The sequence below is a fragment of the Notechis scutatus genome, chromosome Z (genome assembly GCF_049901735.1).
Source record: "Notechis scutatus isolate UNSWTSFEM ecotype Mainland chromosome Z, rNotScu1.2, whole genome shotgun sequence".
NCBI classification, from domain to species: domain Eukaryota; kingdom Metazoa; phylum Chordata; class Lepidosauria; order Squamata; family Elapidae; genus Notechis; species Notechis scutatus.
The window spans coordinates 91,117,972-91,134,513 of NC_142025.1; the positions used below are offsets into that span (position 1 = coordinate 91,117,972).

A 16,542-nucleotide genomic window follows, 5' to 3' on the forward strand; every position below is an offset into this window, starting at 1 on the left:
TAACCTTTGTATGGCATTTCTTAATGTCATAGACTCCCCTAAGATTTTATTGATGCTGATAATTCTGCATCTTACAAACACTGCTTCCTTGATCCTTTTCCTGAAATCTCTATTTCAGATTTTTATCCATATGTGGCATCCACATTTTCTGACAAGGAGCCAAGAGCAGTACACATTCTTACCGTAGCTATAATTACCGGTGCTATAGGGAATTTTGCTGAAAAATAAATCAGAATGCATAATATACACAGTGAATATATTCACACAATAAGTTACTTTGGGTAGCTCATGACCTGGTCCAGGGTATAGCTATAAGCTTCAGAGTAGATGAAGAGATATCATGTAAGCAGATACGATAGTGGGGAGATTTTTTAGGTTTTTTTTTTTTTACAATTAAATTGCTATGCCTATTTCAGGATTGTACATTGTTTTATTTAAAATATTTTTCATGAGTAATAAGACATGCGCATGCATGTGTGTTCGTGTGCTTATCTCTCTCTCTCTCTCTCTCTCTGTATATATACAATTTATTATAAACTTTATCTGTTTCCTATGTGAAATAGGCAGAATCTGTCAGTCTGGTTTTTTAGTTATCAGGGTCACAGCAGGGCTCTGAGGATACAAAGATCTGAAAAACTGAAATGGAATCCACAGATTTAGCTGTGATTTACTTATTGAACAAACCATGATTGGCTGACTTTGAACAGCATACTAACCGTAACTCATAAAAAACCCATACTGGCTTGGATCACTCAGTCTATTAGCCTGAAGGTATCACGAAGAAGAAAATAATAATAATGTGCTATCTAAAGCTGTTTAAACCCAAATCTCCTTAATGTTATCTAGTTGCATCCCTGTTCTGACTCCACACATTGTTCTCCCAATTACTTCCCCACAGTCTACAATCAACAAGATATGGAAGCCACAGTTGGGATGGAGAAAGAAGAAGCCTTTCCTTTTGTAGACTGTACAAAAGTCTACAAAGCTCTGAGCTCTGAATTGCTAATTTGGGATGCAGATTTACACAGGCTGACTAAAAGAGGACTAAAAGAGTTTGGTTTCTCCTGCTGCATGTTTTTCACTGAAGAAATTTGTAATTCTCCTCCAAACTAGCTTGAGCTTCACTGTTTCCACTTATCCAAACTGCTCACTCAAATACTAACAGCCCCTTGCTATGATTCTAAAATAACTTTTTGCCACGATTTGTGCCCAGTTCCCTAAGTCTGGACTCATTGTGATATTCTGTATCACAAAGGACCTCTGCTGTAAATGCAGGGCTTGCATAGCATGATAACCTTTAAATGTATGCTGGTGCTATGCTGAAGGATCGCTTAGGGATCTCCTCCATAGCAACTGCCTCCTATGTCATCGCTATGGCAATGCAAGTCTAGGTCACTGAGGCTCTCCCTCACACTCTTCTTCCATTTCTTTGTTTTTTTCCATTCACACATTCAAAACAAAGTTCACGTGCATGATGTATGTCTATCTGGAGTACAGAAGTTGGTAATATCAAGTGGACAATGTTGCCTTATAGGAGACACAACCCAATAAAAAAACAAACTGAAGAAAACAGGATGCTCAAAAATCTACTTCCTTCTATTTTTCTTACTTGACCTCATTTTAAAACAGCTATGTTGGGCCTATATGGAACACAGCATATTCCTGCCTTCGTTCATCAAAACAGATGAATGGGGCAAGATTGGAGAATTGGTGGCCCTTTAAAAGCAAGATTGGAGAATTGGTGGTCCTTTAAACGAAGGCCATTGGCCTCCAACCCTTACTAGTCCCAACCAAGATAACCAGGAATCTGGGCTGATGGGAGGTGGAGTCTTGAGGGCCACAGCTGTTCCCCTCTCATGAATCAATGAGACAAAATTCCATCTAAATTGCTGAATTAGTTTCTATTAGCAGCAGCCCTCATTTTATATTCTTCCAATAAATTAGATGTCTTATTATTTTATTTGTAACTTTAAAAAAATCATAGGCAGGGTATAATTGTCTTCAGAGGATTTGTCGAACCAATTTTCTGAAGTGGATACATTTAAGTTAACTTTTGATGGCCAAGTGATCAGTTGATTTTTTTTTCAGTATTTGTCCATGCTCAACATGTTTAAAATAGGTAAGGTTACAATTTGTTATTATTCTATTTATTATATTTTAATCCCATCCTCTATGTTGCAATCTTTTTATCCCTTGTCTCTGTCTTCATAAACAGAGACCTTCTCAGGGTGACCCAGGCAATTTCTTTTCCAGAGCCAGAGCTAAATTGAAAGATGTTCCTCTCATTTGGTTTATAAATGCTTTGATAGATGCTTCACTCCTTTCCTTCCAGACACTTAGCAGATGGAGAATTGCTATAGCAACCTCACTGCTTCCCTGTGCAATGGAAGAAATGTTTTCTGTTTATTTTTTATTTGCTAAGGCAAGAAACTGACAAAGCTGCCAAAACAGACAAACATGAACAACAAAAATATTGTAGTGGGGGAAGTGCAAATGCTGGTTCTTTGATCTCAGATGATAACTTGGAGGGTGTACACAACCATCACCACTTGTCAAAAAAAAAATGCTTGAATCACACAAAGCAGTACTATAATATGATTTATCTGGGTTTCATTGAGTATCACTATGGATTGCAAAACCTGATTTACAATTTTGTGCTACACACAAACAAAACCACAGGCTTGCTTAATGATATTATGGTTTACTTAGTGAATTGGGTGAACCAACTTTCTGTGCACATTCATATCTTCTAACAAGCAGGTAACATTTACCCAAGATGTTAGTGCATTTTGACAGGTAAGTATTCTCCAAAATCAGAAATAGATAATTGTATTCTGATCTGATTATCATATAGGCTTTGTTTGTTGTTTGTTTAGCAAGTGTTCAAGCAAATATCAATCTCATCTTCCCCTATAAGACAACAATAATATTGGTAAATATTACAATGGCTACATTATTTTAGATGGGTAAGGAAATAAAAACCATTATAACACTGAAAATAATTTACATTCCAGATCTGACATGGACACAAATAAAGTTATCTCAGCTGGAAAACATAAAGGATGTAAATCTATAACTAGTTCATTGAAGGCTAATAAGTTACTTCAGAATAAGGTATTGTCTCTGGAAGCACATTCTCACTGGGCTTTCTAATTCAGTCTGCCTTTGGATTATGGATTTCCTGTCTGGCTTCTCACAGAGGGTCAGATTAGGTAATCATACCTCTTCAGCCCTTATTCTTAACACTGGTACATCACAGGGTTGGGTGTTGAGTCCCTTACTCTATACTCTTTATGTGCATGACTGCATTCCCACTCAAGTTAGTAATACTATTGCTAAATTTGCAGATGATACAACAGTGGTGGGACTTATCTCCGGGGGGGATGACTCTGCCTACTGAGATGAGGTGGACCAGTTGCTTTCATGGTGCGGAGACAACAACTTGGTCCTCAACACCAATAAGACCCAAGGAGCTTATAGTGGATTATAGAAGGAACAGATCAGACACCCAGCCCTTGCTTACCAATGGAGACCGAGTGGAGCAAGTGGCCAGTTTTAAGTTTCTGGGTGTTACCCTAAAAGAGGACCTGACCTGGGGTGCCCACATTGCAGCCCTGGTCAAAAGGGCCCAACAGAGATTATACTACCTGAGGCTTCTCAGAAAACAACAACTGAATGAGAAACTGCTGGTGACCTTCTACCGCTGCACCATAGAGAGCATTTTAACATACTGCACCTCTGTATGGTTTACCAATTGCACAGTGGCAGATAGGAAAGCACTCCAGAGGGTTAACGTCATTGCCCAGAAGATCATTGGTTGCCCTCTCCCCTCTTTGGAAGAACTTTATAGCTCCTGCTGCCTTAAGAAAGTTCAAAACATTCTCAAAGATCCATCTCATCCTGGGAACCCTTTTTTTTAACTATTACCATCTGGCAGACTGTACAGAATAATAAAAACAAGGACAAATAGGCTGAAAAACAGCTTCTATCCCAGGGCAATATCTCTTTTGAATTCTACTGTATAGTGCAGTGTTGATGCGGTGTCGGGGGTTTTCTGTTCAATGTGTGAAGGGTGAAGGATGTTTGTTTTTGTTTATTTTCATGGTCATGGTCATGATGTGCACTGAAGATGGCGTTTGATTTCGTTGTACAAGGTGCAATGACAATAAAGTAAACTAAACTAAACTAAACAAAGTATTTGTTATTGGGATCTGAGCAAGCAAAGAAAAAACAACCAGTTCTTCTTTGTAGAACTCTAAAATATGAAGTATTTAGCTTTGCCAAAAGATTTTGAGCTAGATAGTTTTTCTTTCCATACAGCGGAAGAATCTTTGCCACATATTGTGAGCTTTCTCATATTTTCCCATGTATATATGAATTCAATTGAATGGCTATCTCATGTTAAATTAATCCTTCCCTATTGTTAACGTATTTCCCACCGTGTACATACATTTTCCCTTAGGTACTATATACTGTTTCCATGTAGATTAATTCCTTATATCTCATATGTTGGTTTCTTAAGCTGATACATGTAATAAAAACGGTATTACTATTTTAAATCATGCCCTTGTGATGTTTATAACAAAGTTTGATGAACAATTTTTTAAAATCTTTTAAGTGGCCTTTAAATATAGCTTCACAGAATAAATACAGGGACTGGATTATGGGATAGTGCCAAAGCATTCACTTGAGATTGTATTATTGCATATGTTTATTATAAAAGAAGCAATTTTTAGTAAAAAAAAAAAAGAGAAAGGACAGCATTAAGCAAAATTTAAATATCTGGTTGACAACATGGCCAACCATAACAATCAAAAGATAAGTTTGCTTCGAACAGCTAACATCCTGCAATAATTATTTTAATATTATTAAACAACAACATCCACATACCCCAAGTCCTTGGAACGAACTGGACAGGTGGACAAAAATGCCAAACCTGTTAAGCATCTAGCTGCCTGTATAACCAACAGTTGAATTTCTGACTGTTAAATATTTCATTTGGTCTGGATTTATATGGGCTTATAAACTCTGACATTATTGGATCTGTAATTGAAAATGCAGCAGTTACAATTTCTTTGGAAACATAAAACTGTTTTGTTATATTGTTTAGGAAGTTTCCTAGGTGCTTTACATTTGGTTTCTCCAAAATGTTATTCTTTGGCTTAGTATGGTTTATTTAACCCACAAATCACAACATTTATTTATTAATTGATTGCATTCTGGGTCTGTCTGAGGTAATGCATCCAGCCCTAAAGATGGCAGATGTTCTTGTTCTAGGTACCAGAATAAGACAGTCCTGACATTGCTTAATTCACCAGGGGAAAGCTGTACAATATCATTAGCACAGGGTTGGGCAACTATGGCCCTTTTATGAATTATGGACTTCAACTCCCAGAATTCCTGAGCAAGCCATGCTAGCTCAGGAATTTTGGGAGTTGAAGCCCACAAGTCATAAAGGGGCCATAGTTGCCCACCTCTGCATTAGCATGATACCGTACTCCATGTGATGGATGAGCTTACCCTTAGGCCTCATATAGATGTTAGAAAAGATTGGAAAAATAACCTCTCTAATAAAAAATATTATTAAAAGTGTGTTTTTTTTCTTAGATATATGTCTGTTTAACATGTATGTCAGTGCCACTTCCAAGTATAAAGGGAGTGGGGCTTGAATCAGTCACAAGTCTGTCCATCATCTTGCTGATTTTGACACCTCCGCCTTTGCCTGGCTGGTGGTAAAATATGATCAAAAATGCTCTTTCTCTCTTTTATTAACATCTTGTTTTAAAACTTCTCCCAAGTGCTAGTATGATTTCTGAAAGTCATAAAGAAATTACAGAAGGAGTGGATTGGCAAAGCATAAGACCTTGCTTTATATTTATATATCAAAAAATTCATGCATGGGTGTGATATCATATATACCATATGGAGTTTGACATCACAAATCTTTATAACACATGAAGAAGATCTATCCATAATATATTGAGAAAATCTATCCTTGTGCTGCTAGGAGCTTAATATGACTTGATGCACATAATCGATCATTAATCAATGTTTATACATTCAGTCACAGCGTTCCTTCTGATAATCTGGACTAAGTCTTTAGGTTGTATACTGATTCCTTCTTTTATCTTGAAATAAATTTTGTTTGTAAGTTCTCTGTTAGTAGATTTTAATTTATCCTTTACCTTGATACAAATGAATAAAGATCTAGAGAGAGAGCCTATAATTGTTTTGATTATGTGGAATAAGATAAATGCGATTCAGATAAATTTAGCTTCAAGGTTGGTTTCTATTTTAAAATTCCTATTTTTATTCCATTAAATTACTTTAAGCAAATATAGGTCATTAAATACATTTCTTTAGCAAACACATGCTGTGGTATTTAATTATGAAAATTGCAATGATCTATTGAGAAATTAATTTTCCATAGTTTTTCAGGATTATTGTTGAGTATTTATTTTAGGCTCAAATGCTGGTTTTAATAAGGAACTGGAAATTCAGAAATTCCTCTGTGGATTCATCTTGAAAGTTAGTTTATTCCTAATTCTGGGAAGTATTGAGATCCTTATTTATGTTAGAATCACTTTCGATGCATACAATTAATGCCACAATATGTGCATGAAAAATATTGGATTTCAGATCAAATTATGATACTATCCATAAAAGCAAACTATCATTAAAAAAAAAACTAGAACTAAGGAGAACTTTCCTAACAGTAAGAACAATTAACCAATGAAAGAACTTGCCCTCAGAAGTCGGGGTGCTCCATCATTGGAGGCTTTTAAGAAGAGACTGGACAGCCACTTGTCCAGAATGGCATAGGGCGGGTGTCGGCAACCTGGAGCTCCAGAGCCACATGCGGCTCTTTGGGCCCTCTGCTGCGGCTCTCTGTGCCATCACTGGCTGGCCCATCCCTCGCCCTCCACTCCACTCCTTGCCTGGCCTGAGAAGGTAAGGGCGATGGTGGTGAATGGAGACTCACTCTATATTCCAGAGTGGGAGCAAAGCGCCCTTCTATTTGCCTCTTCTACCAGCCCTTGTTGGTACTGCACGCACTTCGGCTGTTGGGGAAGACGCACAAATCGTTCTCTGCCCCGAAATAGTGGCTGGCCTGGCTGCAGCTGACACCACTACTCTCCCCACCTCCATGGTCTGCTCACTGCTCCTGCAATGTCTTGCGCAGCAGAGTTAAATTTAGTGCACAATGGGGGAGACAGCATCCCCTCCTCCTTCTGGAGCCCATTATGACACAGAGCATCAGCTGCAGCCAGGCCCGGCCAATGTCTCGGGGTGGAGAGCAAGTTGCATGTCTCCCTGAGAGGCTGAGATATGCACAGCAATAAGAAGGGCTGGAAGAAGAGTCAAGTAGAGGGGCACTTCACTCCTGCTCTGGAATATGGGGCGAGACTCCATCTGCCACTGTTGCCCTTCTCTTCTCAGGGCAGGGGAGGAGTGAGTGGGAGGGGAGGGCAAGGGGCTGGGCCAGACAGTGGTGGGTTCAGCCATCAAGGAGCCACAGCAGAGGGATGAAAGAGCTTCAATTAACTGGGAACCTGAAATGACTCTTGATTTAAATCATATGGTAAAAAGCACCCAAAGAAGAAGAAAAAAAACAGCAAAAAAAAATCCCAACCTGTTTTTGGAAATGGTTCACGAGGGAACACACACACACATGAGAGAGAGGGAGGGAGGGGTGAAGGGAGAAAGAGATGAGAGAGAAAGAGATGAGAGGGAGGGAGAGGGAGAAAAAGAGAGAGATGAGAGAGAGAGAGAGGTAGAAAAAGAGAGAGAGAAGGGATGAGAGAGGGAGAGGGAGGGAGAGAGACATGAGAGAGAGAGAAAGAAATGAGAGATGAGAGAAAGATAAGAGAGAAAGAGATGAGAGAAAGGGAGATGGGGAGAAAGAGAGAGAGAGAGATGAAAGAGAGATGAGAGAGAAAGAGAGAGAAAGAGACAGAGAAGGAGATAGAGAGAGAAAGAGACAGAAAGACAAGAGAGAGAGATGAGAGACACAGAGAGAGAGAGAGAGACAGTGGGAGAAAGAGAGATGAGGGAGAGAGATGAGAGGGAGAGAGACATATACATATATATAGATATATATCTGTTTTCCAGAGGAAAAAAAAAAACCAGGAGTCACAAAACCTGGGTAGGTATGGCTGGGGAGGGGGTGTGTGTCACGTGACTGCATGGGAGTAAGTGACGTCGAGTTGGCCATGCCCATTCAGGTTTTGTGGCTCCTGGTGGGTTTTTTTTCCTGTGGGAAATGGGTCTAAATGGTTCTTTGAGTGTTTAAGGTTGCAGACCCCTGGCATAGTGTCTCCTACTTAAGCAGGGAGTTGAACTAGAAGACCTCCAAGGTTCCTTCCAATTCCATTATCCTATTATTAGTGAGTAAGGATGCATGTAAATAGAACCTTCATTATTATTGTGAATCAACTCAGTTCAGCTGCTTTTAAAATTATTAGTTTAAAAACCAAATTTATGTTACTTGGCAGATTAGCCAACTCAAGGACTTGGTATTTTGGACTATCTGATCCAGGTGATATTGTAGTTTTTGAAGAGTTATTGTGGTGGGAGGTTTTGTAGAGATTTATTAAAGCTCCTAAACCAGTAGCCTATTTTGTACAAGTTGAAAGAAATTGATGACATTGACTTGACTTTGAAATCTAAATGTTTCGGAGCTCAACTGAATGGAGTTTCCATACATTAGACAAAATTCTATAATAACTTATGCTATACAAATGACATAACTGGCCTTAATATTTATCATCTGAAATACAAATTCCTCACACTTTCAAGAATAACAGGAATCAGTTACTCACAAATGTCTTTTAGAGCAAGTTTTCACTGTAAATATTGATGTGATCTCTGGAAGTATGAACATCCTATTTTGATAAACCAATGGAAACTTGTCATAATACTTGGGTGGCAAATTTATAGTCAACCCACTGAAGTTTCTTCATACCACAAAATATCTTGCTGCTATTATTGAAAAATTGTGATAATATTTTTCACCATTTTAAGATAGAAAACAAATTAGAATTACAGCATGGCTTAACAAAGTTTCATCCTATTTGAAATTAGAGAAAAAAGAGGATAAACAATTTTACAAAATTTGGGACCTTTTCTATCAATGGTTAGACAACAAAATATAATATTAAAATATGTAGAATTTTAGAAAACAATGAATATATAAAGATGTATTTCTTTTTTTTAATTATTATTATATCTATAAAATGTTTCTAGATTTGGGAGGATTATATGAAATGTTATAAAATAAGCTAAGTAAATTATAGTTATCTCGCAAAGTATGAATGAACAAAATTATAGTCAAATGATTGATTAATAATGATACTAGGGTATTCAATTTCTGATTGATAATATGAGTTATTATGCAATGTAACTGTAATTGAGACTATGAAATGGATGCACAAAAAATTTGTAAACCAACCGACACACTGCTTGTACACTTATGGAAGAAAGTTGGATGTTTTTATGTTTTGTTTGTTTTTGTTTGTCTTTAAAAACCAATAAAATCTACAAAAAAAACAAACCAAAGTTTCATCCTGAAAACCTTGAAATATGTCTCCTTTCCAGCATAATTTAGGAACTCAATGGATAACTGAATTTGGCTTATCATCATGTACAACTCAACTCTTTGTTCATCTCCTCAACATAGAATACTTTCCACCTCTACCTCTGTTGTTTTGATCATTTAGATCTTTCATGTGGTGAAGAGACAATTTAGGACATGTAAAAAAATTTACCTTTCAATTTCCAAACATTAGGGGTGCTCAAAAGTTGTGACATGCCTTGTGGATTATAAAGATATTTTGGTTACTTTAATATAATTTAGATGTGCTTGGTAAGTAACTACATAAATATCATAACTTTTTAACCTTTTGTTTGTTTCATTTGAAAGGTTCAATTTCATAGATCCAAACTTTATAGTTACTCAAGAATCAGCCCTATTCAGTCAGAGCAGCTTTCTCCCAAGACCATAAATAGAGGATTACAGCCCACATTCCCAACTACCACCTGCTGCTGCTTTATTTTCAGAGTACTTCATGAAAAGAGACCTATGAGTATGCTTTAGACAGTGCTCTCAAAAGCAAAAACCAAGTTTTGATCCTCAGTGGGAATTTTTCTCAGCCACTTTATTACTTCCCATGGGGAAAGGTATGGACTTGTAGTCGCAAAAAGAAATAAACAGTGTGTGGGGAAAAACTAGAAGTTGGAACAGGAGGAGGAAAATAAATTAGAAATTTACATCTCAGAAATGAAAAAGAAAGGATGAAGTATTAGTAAATGTCTCATCATTTTATTTCCCCCAAAACTTTAGAGACCTTTGGCTTATTGGCGATATTTTGAAAACTGGCGAGAAATAGAAAGAAAAAAAATAAAAAGTACAGCAAACAGACTTCTAGATCAAGGAAGAAATTACTGAAGTGTACATGGGAAGAAACCCAATTTCTTCCCCACATTGAAATTCCAGTTATTTCTTCTTCTTTGAATTGCTCATGTTCAACAGGTGAAGAAAATGGCAACCTTGCAATAAAAAAATTGTTGATGGCTGGGAAAAGAAATCTCAGAAATATGTGAATACTGAAATTAAAGTACATTAAGAAGATTATTGTTTCCACCAGTGGCAAGTTGTCAGAGACTGGATATCAACAAATTCTCATCAATGGTTATGGTTGTGGAATTCTGGGAGCTGAAGACTATTCACCTGGAACCCATCATGGTCGGCAAACACTTTGAAAACATATTAAATCATGGACTTTCCCCATTGTTGAGTCGAAGGGCTGCCTTTGAGTCAGCAGAAAACTAATCTAGGCTAATATTTGCTATCAACATAATATTTGATTTCCCTTTGGTTGATCCTTTAATTCAACCATCATTGCCTCTGTTTCAGCCACCAAGTAACTTCATTTTTCCTTGAGTTGCCCTTGGATGATGCTTGAAAAAGGGTGTGGCGATTAAAACCTACTATAGCTAAGAATAGTCTAAACTTACTTGCTCATGTTGGGCTGGACAGATGGATTTTCAGGGAGTATGATAAAAAAAAAAGTGAAGATGGTGGCCATATTGTATTGTACATAAAAAGCAGATGGAGCTTCAATCATCTCGACTTGTTTGACCACATCCTGCAGACACTCCTGGAGGTGAAGCAGTCTCATGGGGACATGGCAGAAAAACGTTGCTAGGATTTTTTTGTGCCGTGGCTAGGTGCAAATGAGGAAAAGCCCCATGACTGAATTTAGAAATATGCTCACCCTGAATATACCAACTACCTTATGGTTGCAAGAATGATGTTTATAATTTAATAATATATATTTAAACAATCAGTAATGGTGAAAGCACTAGGTTAGAGACCAGGGGTTCTAATATATATAAGCCGCTGCAAATTATTTCACAAATGCAAGGAACTAGTCCATGAAGTTGACAGGACTCAAAATTGAGTGGAAGGCAAGTTAGAAAGGCAGAAAAACAGCAAACAACAGTTTAGTATGACATCAACCCAAACCTTTAATTTCTAAGTCATGAATTTAGTAGTTGTTCCCTGCCCATCTTCCCTTTAAGCATAATTCATGCTATCTTTTTTGATTGCTCTCACCTGCCTGACGAAGCTGTTTGACGTTGTGTCAGAAGAGGTGCTGCCATCGGAGCGTTTGAAGCGGTTCTTCCTTTTGCTATACTTTCCCTAGTGGGAAAACATATAAAGGTCAAGAGTAGCACAAATTCAGAAAAAACATACACAAGTAGGCAAGTAGGTGACAAAAAGAATAGATACACACAATGCTGGAGTAGAGCTATGCTCTAATTCAGCAGAGGGATGATATAAATCCCATCTTCAGACAGTTGAAGAATATGTTCCATAGTCTTTAACTCAATGTTTCTCAACCGTGAGAACAAGTTGTGTGGATTTCAGCTCCCAGAATTCCTTAGTGAGGATGCTAGAGATCTTCAGAGAATGCATGCTGCAGGTGCCATTGCATGCTGCAGAAAACAATGATTTGTTTCACCAAATTCACTTGTTTCTGAACAAGACATAGTGACCTGATTCACAAATAACTCTAAATCATAAATCATGATTCACAAAACCCAATAGAATGGAAATGTCTCTTCACTAAACAAACTGTGCTATGTAAATCCTGTTACAAAGGTCTATTACAATGCTACTAACTGTGTTATTGTATGTAAAGCAAAAATGCAAAGCGGGAGAACATTAAAAAAAACCCAAAAAAATATTTCTTTGAAGTGTAAATACCTTAATGGCGTGCGCCACCATTTCATTGCTTTTGTTTTGACACACATGGGTCAGTTCCCTAAATTCACACAAGCAAGCACTGCAGCAAGGCACAAAACCTTGAGCCTAACAGTGTTGTACCACATGGCAAGGCTTTGCAATACATTGTAATTTGAAAAAGAACTATTGTTAGAAAAACACATGTTTTTTTAGATGCATTACATCAGGAATTCTGCAATGGGAGGATCCTTTATTGGCTTGATTGGTCTATAAACTTCTGTCACCCTCATATGCAACACATAAAAAGGGTGGGACTTTGTTGTAAGGATTGCAATTCCCAATTATTTACTTTTTTTTGTTGCTCCTTTTTTGTTGTTAGTCAATATAGCAGCTTGAGGAAAATTCCACCACGGGACCTTCTTTAGGAAAAGTTAGGAAGAGTTGGCCGAGTTATCATAACCAATATTCCTCACTTTTTTTCCAAGCTGAGAGAGAAACATTGGTAGTTCATTGTTTTTCACACTTCATCGACCAGGTACCTTATCCAGTTTAAAAGCCTAAGTGGTGAACTGTCAAATGTCCATGTTCTTTAATCATGACCCTTTTTTAAAATTCAGTCCTGATTATCGAAATTGAATACCAAAGCTGATTTATCAAGGCTGTGGGAAAGCCTACTGAGAAGATCATGAATAATTTTCTCAGCATTTGAGGGTCAATATTACACTTTAGATGACATAATCCAACCAGAAGATTATTGAACAGAAAAAAAAAGTCAGGGGGATTTAGTGCAATTTTCATTTGAGGAAATTGAGGGGTTCTACTAAAAGTAAAAAGGAAAGTCGTAAGGCTGAAAAACGGTCGTCGGACAGTGGTTCCAGGGGCCGTTGGAACTCAGAACGGTCGCTAAGTGAACTGTCGTTAACAAACTCTCCTCCGCCTGTGTAACCAGGAAGACACCTTACCCCCATATATATTGCTGGTCAGTTAATTCTTACATCCACTAGTTATAACCTGTGGCTTTTTCTTTTCATAGCAAGCGAGCAATATCAAGTTCCTTTTTTTAGGAGAGAGGCTATCAATTTAAGCTTCTTTCCTTCACCTGCTTCTAAGAATCATGCCTCCGTCCATATCCCAAGGGAAAATGTTTCCTCCCCCATCAATCAACCCTTTGCACTGATCCTGGGAGGGGGGGTGGAACCAGGAATGAGCCAGACATTTCCCAAGCATGTCTCTAGAGAGAGAGAGAGAGATAGGACAGCTGCTTGAGGAGAAGCCCATTGTTATTACGCCCCCACAGGCATGGTTCTCGTAGTTCTAAGGCCAAGCTGGGCAAGAAAAGAAGGCAGAGATGAGGCTGGTATTTTTAGGCTTTTCCTCTCCCTGTTCTAAATCAGGCACGTGCGTCACTCATAGCTGCAATACGCAGTCAGGGTCCAACACGTGGAGGACCATGAACAGCAGGACAAAAGAATTTTAGCTCCAAACAGCCCACTACCACCTCACACGTATTCAATTTAGCATTGCTTTTGAGGCTACCTGCATGAGGTTCATCTTGCAAAGGACCACACGTTCACCCATCACAGAAAAATCTAGAATAGCACCTTACGTTCCATTTGATTCTTTCATTAAGTGAGAGCATTGGAACTGCCACCTCCTTATCAACTTGATCTCTCTCTGTCTTCCTTCTAAGATCTACCTTTATCTTGAAATGTTTTAAAACTCTGAATGTTCATAAGTGAGCACAAGAAAATTGATATTTTCTATCTTTGGGGTCATATTAAAGGACTCGTGTAGCTCAACCTCATCTCTTAAAATATTCTGCCACTGAGTTTTATTCTCTCATTATCCACATACTATACATCACAATAAAGAGTACATTGGCATTTGCCAACTTCCACTGCTGGTCTAGATTTATTAATATTCAATATTCTCTCCTTCTCTATTTTGCTCATCAAAACCATACAGTACAGCAATTTCCAAGAATCCCTTATTTCCAGTTCAGGCCAATAATTTTTCCCTTAAAAAGTGGCTGGCAGATAAAAACACCATTCATTTTCCAATAATCCACCCAGTAAATATTGCTTTGGGAGCTCTTATAGCTAAAATTTGCAGCTAAGCAAACATTTAGCAATAGTCAATATGGTGTCATTATACTGTAACTGTTAGGAGTTGTTGATTATAAACTCCTTGCTTTGAAAAGTTAAAACACAGGAGTAGAAGATTGTGGGAACAACATTTAACATATCTAAAAGGATGAACAGTGCAATCAAATCATTTCCCCCCAAATTAGAACAGTTCATCCCTGCATCTTGTTCTATCCTGAAACATCAAAGATATTTCCATCATTCTGTCAATTCTTATCTATCCGAAACTTGCTTTTAGATTCATCAATTTCCTGGCTGAAGTAGTTAAAGAAACGTAGAAGGAGAGAAAACCTTTATTACTAAATCTCAGGTTTTATTCATAGCTAGATATATAATCAATTATCTTTATTCGGACCCCTACAAATATCTTCCCACATAAACTGGGGGATCATTACCAATCTTGAATCCATTAGTCTTGATTTCTATTTGAGAAGGAACCCAGATGAAATATCTGAATTTCAGTGGCAAACAATGGAGGTAATTTAATTCCCAGGCCACTTTCCTGATCACAGCTGGCTGGGACTTCTGACACATCTGGAAAGATGCACTAGTAATCAAAGGCTGATGCACCTCAGAAAGTCCTTCTTGGAATCAGCCTGAAGGGTTTCTCTTATTACCAGTCTCAAAGGCATTTTACTCTTAACCAATTAGTATGGGGATTGGGCATTGGGGATGGGTGGAAGAGAGAGGAAGTGCTAAAGAAATATGAAAAGGCACAAACATGAGATCATGTATATCTCCCCCTCCCTGTGAAATTCAAGGACCGGGGTGATTTCTCACTTTCAGTCTAGTCTGGAAGTGCCGCTGCCGATGGTTTTGGGCAGACTTAAAGATCGCAAGGGAGAAGATAAAGGCCTGAAGCTGAGCGACACTTTTCACTGGACTAACCGGAACCCCCATACCAGCCGTCCCTGCACCCCCTTTTGTCCTACTCGGTGAATTGCACCTCAGCACCTAATCCCAGAGAGCCTGACTATTCCTGGGTGGCCGGCAGTTCAAGATCAGAGGCAGCAGAGACGATCCATGGAAACCGACAGCGTGCCCTTCCCCATCCCCTTTCAGCAAAAACATTTCTCTCAGTTACGTGCTAGATTGGGGAGACGGGGGGGTGGGGAATAATTCAGCTCAGAACATGGGTGCCTCAGCCCGGGTCGAGTCTCGCAAGGTCCCCCCCAGTCGCATCCCCTCCTGGATCGTTCCACTCCCTCCTTCTCCCGCTGCCGCGATTCTTCTGTTTTTTCCCCCTGCCCCTCCTTTCTTTCGGACACGATCTCCACGTCCAAAGTTTCCCACCTCACAGCCAAGCTTCCCTCCGCCTAATGGACTACAAGGTGTCCGACCGGTGCAGCCGACTGAAGGGCGGGCTGGCGGTTACGCACCTGGAGGCCAGGATTGTCTAAGACCTCCATTTGGATGTCTTGGCTGGAGCTGTAAGGTGTGCGTGACATGCCGCTGTCCTGCACCATGGAGACGCCTGTGCTGTCGGCTGAGCTCACGCCGGACTCATGGTGAAAGCCAGGGAAGATTGGGGTCGCCTTTCGCCTGCCCAAGGAGCCGACCACCAGCGTCCTCAAACCCGTAGCCTCGGCATGGCCCCTCCTGACGGCTAAGATGAGCAAGGAGGCCCCCTACGCGCGCGCCGCCGCCGCCGCCGCCGTGATGGATGAGCCCAGCGTTCCAATCATAGGGCATCGCCTACGAGCGCTTCCTGGCAACTGGAAAGGGCTGACTGCTTCCTTCAGCTCCCCAGGGGAAGGAAGAAGGGGTGGGTGTGGTTTGAGCCGAAGTGGGGCCAAGCAGATGGCGGGGAGGGGAAGAGAAAATGGAAGCTCCCGTCAATGGTCTCACGTCTAGCTTAGCTTCCTTTCAAAGCTCCTCTGGGGTCCACCTGCTGCTGTCCCATCTCGGAAACCAGAATGGAAGGAAATTTGTCGAGCTTCCCATCCGGTTTATAGCTTTATAGGTATAGCTTATACCTTTTCCCTTTTTGTTTTGTCAATTCACCTTTAACATTTCGCTCCGTGATCTAGCATAAGGTTGCAGACGACCATTTTGCTTCCAATTCAGGTTTTTTTTTTCTCACTCTCTCCATCTTCTCATGAAATCCCTGCAAAATTTGTGTCGTACAGAAAGATTTCAGGTTGTAAC

The 16,542-nt window shown here is 39.3% G+C and overlaps 1 protein-coding gene across 2 annotated transcripts in view; it reads right to left on the minus strand.

The window, feature by feature from the left end:
• The window catches only part of CACNB1 (calcium voltage-gated channel auxiliary subunit beta 1), a 67,851-nt gene extending 51,837 nt beyond the window's left edge, over positions 1-16,014 (minus strand). For both annotated transcript variants that reach the window (XM_026679754.2, XM_026679752.2), the window contains exons 1-2: positions 15,774-16,014; positions 11,618-11,704 (exon numbers count right to left, since the gene is read on the minus strand). In XM_026679754.2, the coding sequence (XP_026535539.1) occupies positions 11,618-11,704; positions 15,774-15,860 (174 nt within the window). In that variant the 5' untranslated portion in view covers positions 15,861-16,014. The remainder of the gene's footprint in view (positions 1-11,617; positions 11,705-15,773) is intronic.
• Between the last annotated feature and the right edge of the window lie 528 nt (positions 16,015-16,542).